Source organism: Pogona vitticeps, chromosome 2, assembly GCF_051106095.1.
Source record: "Pogona vitticeps strain Pit_001003342236 chromosome 2, PviZW2.1, whole genome shotgun sequence".
In the NCBI taxonomy this organism is placed as follows: domain Eukaryota; kingdom Metazoa; phylum Chordata; class Lepidosauria; order Squamata; family Agamidae; genus Pogona; species Pogona vitticeps.
Genome location: NC_135784.1, coordinates 93,407,415 through 93,422,712, shown reverse-complemented (window position 1 = coordinate 93,422,712; position 15,298 = coordinate 93,407,415). Strand labels below are relative to the sequence as shown.

At 42.4% G+C, this 15,298-nt stretch overlaps 1 protein-coding gene across 2 annotated transcripts in view; it reads right to left on the bottom strand.

Annotated features, from left to right (window-relative positions):
• GLRA1 (glycine receptor alpha 1) overlaps positions 1-15,298 on the bottom strand; it is a 127,643-nt gene that overhangs the window by 16,374 nt on the left and 95,971 nt on the right. For both annotated transcript variants that reach the window (XM_020813040.3, XM_020813041.3), the window contains exon 8: positions 6,832-6,978. In XM_020813040.3, coding sequence (XP_020668699.1) covers positions 6,832-6,978 — 147 coding nt within the window. The remainder of the gene's footprint in view (positions 1-6,831; positions 6,979-15,298) is intronic.

Sequence of the window (15,298 nt, the reverse complement as noted above, 5' to 3'; positions counted from 1 at the left end):
TTTAAGATTCTGGAAAAAATAAAGATGGCAACGAAAAAGGTGGTTAAATCTAGGATACATGTACCTTTCTTATTATGTAGAGGGAACATATTAAATTATTCTCCTCCTGGCACTAAAGGAGAATAAAATATGTCCATAGAAATTATTCATTTCAGTTTGCTGACTAAGAACCTTCTGACTTACCCAAAAGCATTCCTCTGTCAGAGTTGCTTGCCAGGACCAGGGAATAGAAACAGGGGCTTTAGATCAGAATGAGAGTTGAGACTCTAAATACAGAGGTTACTTATGAATTCTATCAGATTCTTTCCTATATATAAATTGCTATTTTTTTCCTGGCCTTATTGTATTGTACTAGTACACAGTTAAGAGGGCTGACACAAAAAAGTTCATTTGGAAAAGGGTGCTGGAGGAGAGTTCTGCAGATACCTTGGACTGCAAGAAAAGCAAACAGGTGGGTCCCAGATCAAACCAAGCCTGAATTATCTCTGGAGGCAAAAATGTTGAAACTGAGGCTGTCCTAGTTTGGGCACATCATAAGGCAGGATTCTTTGGAAAAAGCAATAATGCTGGGGAAGGTGGAAAGCAGCAGGAAAAGAGGAAGAGAAATATGAGATGGACTGACTTTTTAAAGGGAGCCACAGGCTTGAGTCTACAAGAGCTTAGCAGAGCTCTTGAGATCAGGACATGTTGGAAGCCACTCATTTATAGGGTCACCATAAATTGGAGGTGACTCGATGACACATAACAACAACAATTCACATAGACCTCTTGCTTTTCACAGTAAAGCACACTGTATAGGACCATTGAATCAATGCAGACGTGTCAAACCAAGTCCTCTAGAAATCCCATTGATTCAAGCAGGCCTACTCCAACTGCAACTTACTATGCTAAAGTAAGTTGCAATTAAAGTAGACTCATTTGAATCACTAAAATTTATAGAGAAATTAACTCATTGAATCCCCATTGATTCAATGAGTTTGTTCTAGTGCAATTTACTACACGAAGCAACAGGTTTTCAAATGGATATGAGATTTAAGAAATAGGTATACATGTAGTCTTCTGGAAAAAATATATTTCCAATTTGAATGTTAAGAGTTGGAAGAAAACGTGTCCCTATAGTACCAAATCTGCCACTGATTAACCATTTGTGTGGATTTCAGTTTAAAAGTGTTCAGCAAGTCCTCTTCATATAGGTCTTTTGAAGCCTTTTCTCCGCAGAGTATCTTTTAAGAATGGCCTTGCTTTTTATATTGCATGGTATGGATGAATTGCATTGCTGCACATTTATTGCCAGAAAGTATGAATGGATGTCAGAACGCTTTGCAAAATTCGAGTGGCTAATGTTGCATGACGTTTTGGTTAGTCTAGAGTGAACTGCAAGGTGTATGACTTACCTGCAAAACCATTTAGCCTTGGTAGCAAGGCAGGCCTCTAAGGCCGTGCCTATTTCCCCTTGGCTCTCTGTTTCCACCAGGACTGTGCAGTATTCTCTACAGCCACTCACTGCTAAAATAATGGCATCTTTTCTGTACCCACCTTTCTCTACTTGTTCTCCTGTGTACAATGTCTTCTTGCAGCAGCACAATCAAAGGCACTCTTTTTTTGATATCTATACTATGCATTCTCAATTATGAAAGGTGTTCAAAATGGGACTCATGATGTTCCTTCAAGCATCGCAATGAATAACAGAGTTGGTTTTTCCCCCCACAAACTTCTTCCTTGTACAGAAACATGCTCCCTCCTTGAGCAAAAACCAAAGCAAGGAAAAACAAAAATAAGCTATAATACACATTGTTTAGGGACGTCTCAGAAGCAGTTTGTCATATGCCATTGGGAGGTGATGTTTTCTAGCAACAGAAATTCATAAGGAAGGACTAGTTAGACACATGGATTTCCCTTAAATGTCCTTATTTTGTTCATGTTTGTTACCTAATCTTTGTTATACTTCAGTGGGTTGGAGCACTAGCCATAAAGCCAGGACCTAGGTGTTTGAATCGTCTCTGTCCCTCCTAGGTTGGCTGAGAACATGCAGAGCATGTGTGGCTGATGAGCTTAGCTTAGGTGCCCTGTCATCTTTGCAGCCCTGGGCATGTACCACAGTCCCAGAATGCCACCAGAAAGAGGGACCGTTAAATCACTTTTGAGTATTTTATGCCAACAAAATCCTGGGAGGGTCTCTATAAATTGGAACCAAGTTGGTGATACATCATTACTACCACATCTAACTGTCATACCATCCCTTGAGTTCTATCACCACTTGTGGTGTACTTGAAGGAAATATTATTATTACAGTGGTTCCTCGCTAGATGATGATAATCCATTCCACTGAAATTGCTGTTTAGCGAAATCATTGTCTAGCGAAAAGCATTTCCCCATTGGAATGCACTGTAATCTGTTTAATGCGTTCCAATGGGGAAGAATCATCGTTGTCTAGCAAAGATCGGCCATAGGAAAGCTGCTTTGTGAACTGCCGATCAGCTGTTTAAATCGCTGTCTTGCGAAGCTTAGGTCCCGAAAACACCCATTTTGTGAGCACGGAGGGAGCTGTCAAAATCGTCCAGTGAAAATCGGTTTACGAAGCAGGGACCAAACATTGTCCAGCGAAATTCCCCCATAGGAATCACTGTTTTGCAAATCACTGTAACGATTGGAAAAAGTCAATGTCTAGTGAAAAAACGGTCATGCGGGGGTAACTGTCTAGTGAGGCACCACTGTATTTTTCAAAATCTTTAATAAATTGATCTTAATTTCTTCTTCCTTGGCTTTCCTTATTGTAGTATTAAATTTGATTGGGTAGTTTTGTTTCATTTACCTACATTGTTCAAGGCTTCCCTTTTAAAACTTCCCAGCCCTGTAGTTGAACATATTGGTATTCCATCTCCAGTTGACAGTACAAGGAAACCTTATGTCTTTTAAGGAGAAATATTGCAGTGCCTAAGCAGGTGCCCCATCCTTCTTCTCTTGGCCTTTTTATTGGGCACTAATGCAAAATAGGTGGAAAAATGATACGCTGGTGCAATCAATAAAAGCAACAAGATAGGAAATATCACAGCATAAGTTGGCCAAGAACAGTGACTCAGGTTAACAGGTAAAATTCAGTACTGTATGCAATTGGAAGAGGCTTTCTGGGTCATTTAATAGATCTGTATGTAGTTCTCCATGGGGAATTTCCATGTAGGCATACTATTTGTTCGCTGAACCAAGATTAAAGAAGTCAGGAGTTCACAGAACTATTATTTTGACAATTTTGGTGCTAGCCTACATAAAGAGATTCAAATTTATTTAAGAGGCAGATTTAGATTATGGTGACACAGGAAAATGTGGGTTATCAGGTTATTAACTGGATTTTGCTATTTTAATTTGTGTGATAGATGAAGCATTGAAAATTGCTATCCCAGTTAAAAGTGGATGAGCAAGCTAAGGAATGGGATGGGGAAATTGCCTTTTAACCTTGGGATGGCTTGGTGCTTTTTAGAGATCCTTTGTTTTTTTGGTGGGGGAGGGGATGGAGCATCGCCACCTACTGAGTCCACATATAAATTAATGTAGAATAAAGCAGACCTTATTCATGCCAGCAGGTGGCAGCAATGCAGAACAAGAAAGAGAACTCGCTCTCTCTCTCCTCTGGAAGAGACCAAAACAAGACCTGCACATTTTAGCGTGATAGCGCCAGACTTCAGACCTGTATCACATTCAAGAAGATAGAAGCTCAACTCTAAGGAGCTAGGAAATCCCATATTCTTGTTTCTGGATTTACCTTTACAATCCACTATAATCTGAAAATCATCCCATGTCCCTTTCCACCTGCCTGTTGTTCTGCACTTCCGAGTGAACAATGGTAAAGAGCTCCGATTCAAAGGCTGCTACCTTCAACCCACCCACCCCCATCTTTTCTTGCTGTTGGCCCATTGCTCTGTTTCTGGCATTCCCCCTTGTTTTAAGAAGCAGGGGCTGCCTCATTGAGCCGCATGACCTTGCTCTCGCACTTGCCAACTGCTGGACTGCTTTAAGTAACTTGGGGAAATTAGTTGTGCTTTTGCAGGCTGCTTAACATCCCTTTTCACACCCCTTGGTTAAGGTCTGACTGCCCTGGAAAAGGAAGGAAAACAAGAGAGAGAGAGGCAAGCCTCTAAATGTACAGAAAAATAATAGGGAACTTCAGTGAAATTCTATATTGCCTCGAGCTTTGAAAGGTTACCTTTTTGGGGACTACAACTTCCACAATTCCCCACCTAGCTCCTGGGAGTTGTAGTCTGCAAGCTCTAGAACTGCCCACATGAAGGCTTCCCTATAGGGAAAACGTTTATTGAGTTACTCTGGTTTTTTCAGGAGTCAATTTACTGTTTAAGTTTGTATGTGTATTCATATTTGAGTAAAACATATGACTCTCCAAACTATGGGGGATAGGTTGAGATAGGTGAATAGCAAAGGACAGTGGTGGAAGCAGGGAGGGATGTGAAACACACACAAGAAGCCAGGGTCTCTGCTTTCTGAAGAACAGCTTTCAGACTACTGAACCCCAGAGCTGAATGCTAATGTGAAGAGGGCGTTCAGTGTACAACCTTTGTTCTCACAGAGTCAAAAGACAAGATCCACATTAAATCAGTCTGAAACCTTCATCAGACAGTAGAGGTGTGTCTATGTTACATTTTAATATTCATTTTACGGTACATTAAATTGCCACTGACAAGTATAATTGGCGAAGGTGGTAAAATGTCTGCTCCTGCTCCCTTAGTTCACTCACAGAAGGACAGATCTCAAGGCTTCTTGAGAAGGGGGATGATTGTTCAGCAAGTGTAAGTTAACTGCCTGCATGAGATACACCCCTCCCGTCAAGCTCCCCTTGTGATGCCTCTACCATAAAGGTCCAATTAGTTTCAACTGAGCTAGGATTTTCAACCTACAGAAAGCTGGACAATTGAAAGTTGTTTCAGAACGTCTAAGCACCCCAAAAGGTTACTTTTTTTTGGACTTATATACCGCCCCATAGCGCTACAAGCACTCTCCAGGCGGTTTACAATTTTAATTATACAGGCTACACATATTCTCTTCAAGAAAAATCCATCTCAGAAATTCAAGGAATACTGTATATTTGTCACCTTCCTAAAGTACATTTAAAGTGACAAATGCAAAAAGAAAGGGGGACATATTTCTTAGCAAGTTGTATACTCAAAACAGCAACAGAACACTCAGATCACATGTCAAGTTGCAAACAAAACCTACTGCATGCTCACCGTTCAGTTCTATGAACATTTGATCTCAACGTAAAGGTGGGCAGCCTCTCACCATAAGGGTTTCTATGTATTTAAAAACTGGATAGAATAGGAAATTGTGGAGAACTCTCCGGGCTGGAAAGATAGCTGTCTCACATGTAATGCTTTGGTGTTCTGCAGCGAAGATTTTTGCAGAATATAGGATACTGTATAGCGTTTTTTTTAATGCTTCTCAAAGCACAATGCTTCAGGATCAATGAATTTGCTCTGCAATAGACAGAGGGATCTGATGGGATGTGGTAGACAAAGCCAGTATGTAAAGTTTGGCTTGCAGGAACAATGGTAAAAGGTGGAGGGAGTGGATTTTAGCTCCCGTCAGTCCATTTTTCACTTCCCTCTTTCCCTCATATTTATTTTATCCTAGGATTACAAGTGATGTAGGATGAACAGGGCTAATCATAATAATTATGTAGCATCAAGTCACTTGCAACTCAGAAGTGGTTAAACAGTGCCTTCTTTCAGGGAGTGCTCTGGGATCATGTAGCTTGCCCATGCCACACAGGCTAGCTGTTCTGCTACAAGGCACAGTGGGGGATTGAATTCCCTACCAGTTGCTCCATCTCACTGAGCTCAATCTCAGCAACTTAATTTAATTTCCCTCTTTCCTTCATACTAATTTCCCCCAGGACTGCAAGACCACCTATTCCATGCTGGTCAAAACCTCAAACAAAAGCCTTCTTAGGAGTAGGTGGGAATATATTAAAACATTTCATCGCAGGTCACCCTTGTGATAGTCATCTCTTATATGCCCTGTACCATTGCAAAATTCATGTGGAATAGGCAGGTTTATGGATGGTGTACCTACCAAGTTCATCTTGTTCTACATGAACTCATGTGCACCAATCCAGTTTAATACAGCGAAACACACAGCAGAAGGTTTGACTTGTGAGAAACTTTGTTCCACTTACCTTTGGGTTGTATGAAACTGGCTTCCTAAAGGACACAATGCTAAGATCCTTTCTGTTACCCAATTTAATTAGTAAAAGACAGCAAAGGTCATGAACAATGTTGTAGCATGTGAAGCAATGAGGACACACAACTGGGAGAACTTCTTATATAAAAACAGGCTCTTTAATTGGCAGATTTTCTTAAATTGCAAGAACAAGCTGAATATCATAGGAGCAGCAACTTCTGGTTTTCTATTTTGATAGTTTCCTGAGACCCCTCTTAAATGATCTTCATACATTTAAGGCCCTTTTATCTTTTTTACACAGTGGCCAGGTTCACAGAGCATCCACTGTGATAATCAGCGAACAGCATCATCTTCAGAGGGAAGATGCCTACCTGTCAAAACACAAGTAGATTTGCTGAAGGTTTGCCAGGAAACATTGTTTGGCTGTGATTCCCAGGCACTTGCCAACTGCACCTTACAATACACACATCACTGCCTCCAAACATTGCAATCTTCACCTTAAAGACACCCAAATGGCATGCCAGCATTGTGCCTCCCAAAGAATGGGCCCCCAAGGATCAAGTCTTGATCAGACTGGTCTTGTGCTGCAACCCACCTTTTTTCAGCTGTGTTTTGCATTGTTGCACAGACTTGCGTATCACTTACCTTGTGGTGCCGCCTTCTTCTTCTGAACCTGAGTAGCTCTTTGTGCTGCCGGGACACGAAGTTGACAGCAGCATACTCTAGAAGAGCTGAGAACACAAACAGCAAGCACACAGCCATCCAGATGTCAATGGCCTTAACATAGGACACCTGAGGGAGGCAAGAGAATGAGATTTGTATGTGGTTGCAGGGTCTCAGTAGGTTGGAGTAACAAAATTAAGAAAGCCTTTCCCAAGTTCTCCAGCAAGCATACTGTAATAGGCAGCCTTGACCTCACCTGTCCGTCACAGCTGGGCAGGGAATCATCAGCCAATGGTGTGACAGAGGGTAGAACTGAAGGGGAGGAGCTGGTATAAAAATGGGGGGTGAAGAGTGTGAGGAGAGAGATTGGAGTAGAGAGAAATTGTTTGAGAGAGTGAGATAGAATTGGTGAGAGCTTGTCAGTGAGGAAAAGGTCTGTGCGATTTAGCAATTGAGAAACCGTGATAACCAACATGATTTACTACCTGTGCTTCACTCTTTATTTTGTCAAATCAATAAACAAGTTTTTTTTGGTTTGGAAAAAGTACTTGTCCTTTTGATTATAAGGATAAGTTGGTGGCAGCAAGTTTTTGAAGTGAAGTAGTGACCACTCTTGGAGGCCTGAGTTAGCAGAGGCTTGAGAGTGGGCTGCTACACATACTTAATATACAATACTCAGAGCTTGAAGTAATGGTTTACAAGTGACACAATTATCTGTAACTAGTTACTAAATTTCATTTGAAATATAACACAGTGAATAGTTTCAAAATTACTTTTCTGGTATAACAAGTAAAATTGTCTAGTAACTTTATATATACTTTTATAGGGTATTTTAAATCATTTAAAAGAGATTTTGAAAAGAGAGCTGAAGTATCTAGAACACAGTAAAAATTCCCTGTATTTTTCTGATGAAGTGGCAAAGAACACATCGATAATGTCTCATGCAATGTTATTAGACTAATCAAAAGGACCACCTACAGGCCTCACAGTAATCAGTAGCACAAAAAGCTTTCGATTTTCAAGAGTGGTGATTTGTCTTCTTCATGTAAATCAGAGGTTCCCAGCCTTGAGAAACCCTTATGTCCTTGGGCCATGTAGATCAGTGGTTCCCAGAAGTCTTCACCACCAGCTGTCCTGCCTGGGGTTTCTGGGAGTTGCAGTCCAAAAACACCTACCTGGGTTACCCAAGGTTGGGAACCATTGCTGTAGACAGGTGGCATTTTACAAATGATAAGAAACGGGCCAAATGTTCTTTCCCAGTTAACAGACATCTATCATCCTCTAAACTCTTGAATATACAACAATAGTGAGAGTTCCTGCCAGAGAAACCATAAACAATCTGATAGGACCATGGCAGAGCAGTAAGGATAAGAAGTACCGATATTCAACTTTTCACCTTATATCTGACTCTCATCTTTGAAAACTAGATGTTACATACAGCACTGATGTTACCTGTCTGTCATGGGTTTGGAGGGAAAGTTCCATCCTATGGGGAGTGGAAGGCGGGACATCAGGAGGAGGGGCTGTACTATATATATATGTGAAGCCTGTGTGGTGAAGTTTAGGAGATGCTGGGATGTGACGAAGCAGCAGCTGGGAAGAAGAAGCTGGTGTGGAAGTCTATGTGTCAGACAGGGTACTACTGTGTGTCAGTACCAACCTGATAGGTTCAGGTGTCTGAATGGTTAGCCAGAACTGATAGGTTCAGGGTCTGTGCTTCAAGTTAAGGGTTCTGTGTGAACCAAACTGTGTGTATGTATGAGTGAAACTAAGCCACGTTACTAAATCTTATTCACCTGATCATTTTATTTTCCCTGTGTGTTGTATTTAAATAAACCTTATTCTTTTATTGGTTAAAAATCCATCCCTGGTCTGTGTGACTTCTTATAGGGAATGGTTGGTGGCAGCTTAGTGTAACGTGTGGCAGATCCCAGTAGGTCTGGGTTTGTCACATTGATTGGTGTCCAGCGTGTGGGATACGACTGGTCCAGTTGTCCAGTGGTCCAGCAAAGCCTTGGCAAGTGTGCCCAGAGCAAGGGGGGTCTAGTCAGGGACAATCTGAGGCGCGTAGGTAATCTTCTAGGTGTACCTCACGGGGAGGTGCGCTAGTAGAAGAACGTGCCAACTGGGGAGACTAGATTAGGGTGCTCTGAGGCAGCCTGTTTTTGGCGGGAAAAAAGCTGAGGCAAAACTGTGAAACAGCAGTGATCTAGCCTGCCTGCTGAGAGGCCCAGCAGAGGGGGGTAGACTCTAACTCGCTACAGTTGCAAGTAGTGCTGAAAGGACAGCAGCAATCTATAGGGAAAGCTGGTTCTGAGGCAAAAGAGAAAAAAAAAAGTGGTCGTTTTATTTTGAGGCTTGACTTTTTAAAGCAGCTTGTTCTGGGGGGGGATTATGCCCTTGACTCGAAGCCAAATGGCAGAAATGGGTGAAGTGAAAGACCCCCAGGTTGACCAAGGTTCTGAGGATGAATTTGGCTCAGTGCAGGGTGACAGCACAGGAGAGCAGAACCCAGAACTCAGAAAATTGCTCCTAGCCCAACAGCATGAACTGAGGGTGAGGGAAATGGAGGAAAGATTAGAGAGAGAAAGAATGGAGGAAAGAGAGAAACAACGGCAATTTGAATTAGAGAGAGAGAGAGAGAAAATTGCTCTGGAAAAAGAAAGGATGGCGTTTGAATTAAGGAAATTGGAAATGATGAACCAGAACAATAATAACAATAGGGATTCTGAGGGAGGCCAATTGTCTAAAGCTGACCTGAAGAAATTCCCTGTGTACCACAAGGGAGATTGTCCTGAGGTGTTCTTTTCCTTAGTGGAAAGAGCGTTTGTGGACTTCTCAGTGAGGGAAACTGAGAAGATGACCATCATGCGATCTTTAATCAGTGGTAGCCTGGCCGAAGTCTATTCAGAGATGCCAGAGGGACTGATGAAAGATTTTGCAGAGTTTAAAAAACTGGTGTTTGCAAGACATGGGATAAATGCGGAACAGCTGAGGCAAAGATTCAGGTCCCTCACAAAGAAACCAGAGCAGACGTTTACCCAAGTGGGGGCTCAATTGGTGAGGCTGCTTGAGAAATGGCTATCTCAGGAGGGGACAGAGACCTTTCAGCAGCTCAAAGACTTGATAGCGCTGGAACAGTTCTATTCAGTCCTGCATGGGGAACTGAAATTCCAGGTGAGGGAAAGGAAACCAAAATCTGTGGCAGAAGCAGCCGAGATCGCAGATTTTATTTACCAGATAAGAAAGCCCTTAGGTGAGGAGAAATCTGTAGGTAAACCCAAAGAAACCTACAGCAAGTACTCTCAGGGACCAGGGAAAAGCCAGCAAGGGGGAGGGGCCCATGGTGAAGGGAAGCCCTCAGACATGAAACTAAGACCTCAGATTTTGGAGGGAAAACCAAAACAAGATGAGAAAGACTCAAAATACACCAGAAAATGTTATTTCTGTCAGGGAAAGGGCCATCTAATCTCAGAGTGTGAGAAATTAAAGCAGCTAAAAGGAATTGTGCCTCAGGAGTCGAGTGGAACCAAGCCAAAAGCTGTGTTCTGTGTCCAGAAAGAGCAAGGCTCATTGTCACTGAGGGAGCCTGTTGCCATGGCTACTCAATCTGGAACAGCTACATCTGCTGATCAGGCTGAGGAAAATGGTCCTCTTGTAGAGGTCAGGCGCTGCCTGCTGGTGAGAACAGATTCTCAGTTGTTTGAGACAGCAGGGGTGGACGTAGGAATACTTGACCGTCAGTATCGGGGGCTGCGGGACACTTGTTCCCAGGTAACCCTGTGCCATCCAGATATTATTCCTAGGGAGTATGTAATCCCAAATGAGAGCATGAAGGTGGCAGGGATTGAGGGGCAGGTAATCTCACTGCCAGTCGCGGAGGTACCTGTGAACTTTCAAGGCTGGAGGGGAGTTTGGCGGCTAGCGATTTCATCGACTCTGCCAGCAGCCGTGCTCGTGGGAAATGACCTGGCTGAACATGTGAAAAGGGTGCTAGTGATTACACGTTCACAAGCCACCACGGGGACAGTTCAAGGGGGTAATGATGAGCCAGAGACGGAAGCAGGTGGGGGAAGTTCAGAAGCTGTGGTGGAAACCTTAACCACAGACAGCAGATTTGGACAGGAGCAAAAGGCAGACGCCACTCTCCAAAAGTGTTTTGAACAGGTGACTGACGCCCAGCTAACACCTGAAACCCCAGTGAGATTTCTGGAGAAGAAGGGGATTTTGTATAGAGAGACCCTGAGGAATATCTCAAAAGGGGGAGATGGGATCAGAAGTCAGCTAGTGGTACCTGAAAAGTATCGCCCCATGATCTTACAAAGGGGGCACTCTGACATGTTTGCTGCACACTTAGGGGTGAACAAAACACAGCAGAGAATCACGCAGAATTTTTACTGGCCTGACATAGGGAAGCAGATCAGGGAGTTCTGTAAACAATGTGATGTGTGTCAAAGGCAGGGGAATAGCCGTGACAGGACCAAAGCAAAGTTGTGCCCTTTGCCTGTGATTGACACTCCGTTCAAATGCATAGGGGTGGATATTGTGGGACCTTTGCCCAAGGCCACAAAGAGGGGGAACAGGTTCATTCTCACCATTGTGGACCATGCCACGAGGTACCCTGAAGCCATACCCTTGACTAACATTGAAACTAACACAGTGGCAGATGCCTTGGTGGGGTATATGTCCAGGATGGGATTTGCCTCAGAAATAATCACAGATTTGGGCGCATCGTTCACATCAAAGCTCATGAAACGCTTATGGCAAATCTGTGGAATTAAGCACAAGGAAACTACTGCCTATCATCCTGAAAGTAATGGGTTAACTGAGAAGTTCAATGGGACTCTAATGCGCATGAGTAGGGCTTACTTGGCAGAGAATCCAAACAATTGGGACCAGAAGCTGCAATCCCTTTTGTTTGCTTATCGATCAGTGCCACAAGCCAGTACCGGGTTCAGTCCATTTGAACTTTTATTTGGGAGAAGGGTGAAAGGGCCCCTGGATCTGATCAAACAAAATTGGGAGCAGATCACCCAGGATGACCCACAAGACGTTGTGACATACATAGACTCTTTAAGGAAAGACCTAAAGAGAAACCTAGAGCTAGCAACAGAGACCCTGCAAGCTCAAAAGGTCAGAAAGAAAACTTGGGATGACCAGGAAGGCAGGGAGAGGCACTTAAACCCAGGGGAGGAAGTGCTTTGGCCTAGGCCTTGCAGAGGGAACAAACTGCAGCTGGGTAGCCCAGAAGTAAAGTACTTGGGTCACATGGTAGGGGGAGGAGTGATAAAACCCCTGGAGGCCAAAATAGAAGCTGTTCGTGATTGGCCCAGACCCAACACCAAGAAAAAAGTCAAATCATTTCTTGGGTTGGTGGGCTACTACAGAAAATTCATCCCGAGGTTTAGCGAGATTGCGGCTCCGCTGACCGATCTGACGAGGAAGAAGGCTGATGACCGCATCCCGTGGGCCAGCGACTGTGAGGAGGCGTTCCAGAGGTTGAAGGAGGCCCTCATCAACTATCCAGTGCTGCGTGCTCCAGACTTCGACCGGGAGTTCATCATCTACACCGATGCGTCTAACAGCGGGGTAGGAGCAGTTCTGTGCCAGGAGGATGAGAATGGTGACCAGCATCCAGTGTCCTACCTGAGTAGGAAACTTCAAAAAGGTGAGAGACATTTGGCAACCGTGGAGAAGGAGTGTTTGGCCATAGTCTACGCGATCCAGAAGGCCAAGCCTTACATCTGGGGAAGACATTTTGTTCTGTGCACTGACCATTCACCACTGCAATGGTTAAAGACAATGAAAACCCACAATAGTAAACTTATGAGGTGGGCTTTAAACCTACAGGACTATGACTTTGAAGTGAAGGTGGTCAGAGGGTCAGTGAACTGTGTTGCTGACGCCTTGTCAAGAAGACCTGAAGAATGAAGACGGCGAAAGAAACATGGACTATGTATATATATTGATGACAAAAAGTTAAATGTACCTGTTTTTTTGAACTTGGTTTGTATGAATAAAGGTAAATTGATGTAATGTATATGGTAAATGTTTAAATGCCTAATTGCTATGGTTAACTTAGAATGTAAGTATAAGTAAGTATGATATGGTATGTATAACTGTTGTTGTGTGTTTTATCCAGGTTGTTTTTTGGGAAAAAGCACCTTAGCTTTCCCCCTACAAAACAACTTATAAAGAGGGGAGGTGTTACATACAGCACTGATGTTACCTGTCTGTCATGGGTTTGGAGGGAAAGTTCCATCCTATGGGGAGTGGAAGGCGGGACATCAGGAGGAGGGGCTGTACTATATATATATGTGAAGCCTGTGTGGTGAAGTTTAGGAGACGCTGGGATGTGACGAAGCAGCAGCTGGGAAGAAGAAGCTGGTGTGGGAGTCTATGTGTCAGACAGGGTACTACTGTGTGTCAGTACCAACCTGATAGGTTCAGGTGTCTGAATGGTTAGCCAGAACTGATAGGTTCAGGGTCTGTGCTTCAAGTTAAGGGTTCTGTGTGAACCAAACTGTGTGTATGTATGAGTGAAACTAAGCCACGTTACTAAATCTTATTCACCTGATCATTTTATTTTCCCTGTGTGTTGTATTTAAATAAACCTTATTCTTTTATTGGTTAAAAATCCATCCCTGGTCTGTGTGACTTCTTATAGGGAATGGTTGGTGGCAGCTTAGTGTAACGTGTGGCAGATCCCAGTAGGTCTGGGTTTGTCACACTAGAGACTATTTTTCCTTCTTTTTTAAAAACGTATTGTATTTGCATATTGCATATTTCCAGGAAACTCAGGTTTAAAGTAGACATTAAGGGAAATGTGCATTTCCTGGAATTAGTCCAGTTTTTCATCTCATAACACTAATGTTATCAGAGACACATGCCTGGGCAATCAGACTTGTGAATTAAGCCCATTTTTAAATTCCAGTACTCCTGTTCGGTTGTTAATGAAGCAAATAGAGCCCACATGCATTGGGAGGGGAGCGCCCTATTTCTGCCCTCTCATGATTGTGTTGGACACAGAAATACAACAGTATGAAGAGTGGTGGGCTGCTCTACTTGAATTGAACCTCCAGTTCTGTGGATCTCTCATTTATCTGGAGCAGCTACCTGGTATAGACAGTCACATTTCCATGTTCAACACAATGTCAGAAGGGACATGTGCCTCTGAACAATAACTGCTGGACAGCCCAGTGGTTTAGGTACCTGGCTGTGGAGTCAGAGATAGGGAGTTGGATTCCACACTATGCTTCCTTGATAGGGGCTGGACTCGATGATCCATAGGGGCCCTTCTAGTTCTGTTGTTTTAAGATTATAAGCTCCACATACTTCCTTAACAGTGCAGTAAGAACTGACTAATCATGGGGGGAAAAAGCACTCTTGAATGCAAAATATGGAGGTGTGGTAAAGCATGTGCTAAAATAAAGAGACATATTTTACCACATAACCAAAGCAATGTTTCTGACTATGAGCTGAGCATATGGTGTATTTTGATTCTCAAAGGAGTAGATGTGGGGACTTCCAGATGGTCTCCTGGTGAGACATATTCAGCTTTTATGCCTTCATGAATGTCCCTTCAAAGCAACTTTGATTAAGTGCTATCCAGATTGTTACTTCTCTTAATTCTTGCTAACTTTACTTTGTTATATAACTGAGATAGTATAAAGGGACTTAACTGCATGTTGAGGTGGTTATTTTTTTCTTTAGTGAGAAAAGTTACTTCAGAAAGATGATGATTTGACTAGGGGGATGGAGGAAGGAGTAATCAGACCTGCCGTCCCTAATCGCTCATCTGCTCCAAATCGCCTTTGTACTCTTGTACAAGTTTGGCAGCAAACTCTCACTCATCTACAAGTATTGATTGTGTCACATGCCTGATAGCATAATCTGGTATTGAGTAGCCATTTATTGCCAAGATTAAGCAAATTTCCTTCATGGAAGTGTAAATCGGCAATAGGATTCTGGCCATTGCGGCATTTTATAATATATATATATATATATATATATATATATATATATATATATATATATATATATATATATATATATATATATATATATATATATATATATATATATATATATATATATATATATATATATATATATATATAAATATAAAAATAAATAATGTGGTTCCCTTTGGTCTAGATGGGCAGGGTTGAAGTCAAATAAATAAATAAATAAATAAATAAATTAATTCCCCATTTTCAGTTTCCAAAAAGTAACACCTTGCAAAAATCAATGTATTGCAGAGAAAGTTGTTGTTTGCAGCATTTAACTTCAAAGCTCTAATCATTCATTTGGAAGCTTTAAAAGAAAAACACTAATTAATTATGCTTAGATTGTATTCTCGCATTTAATAGGGCGTTGGACTTGATGGCCTTGTAGGCCCCTTCCAACTTCACTTTTCTATGATTTCTATGCTTCTAATGAGTTTCTG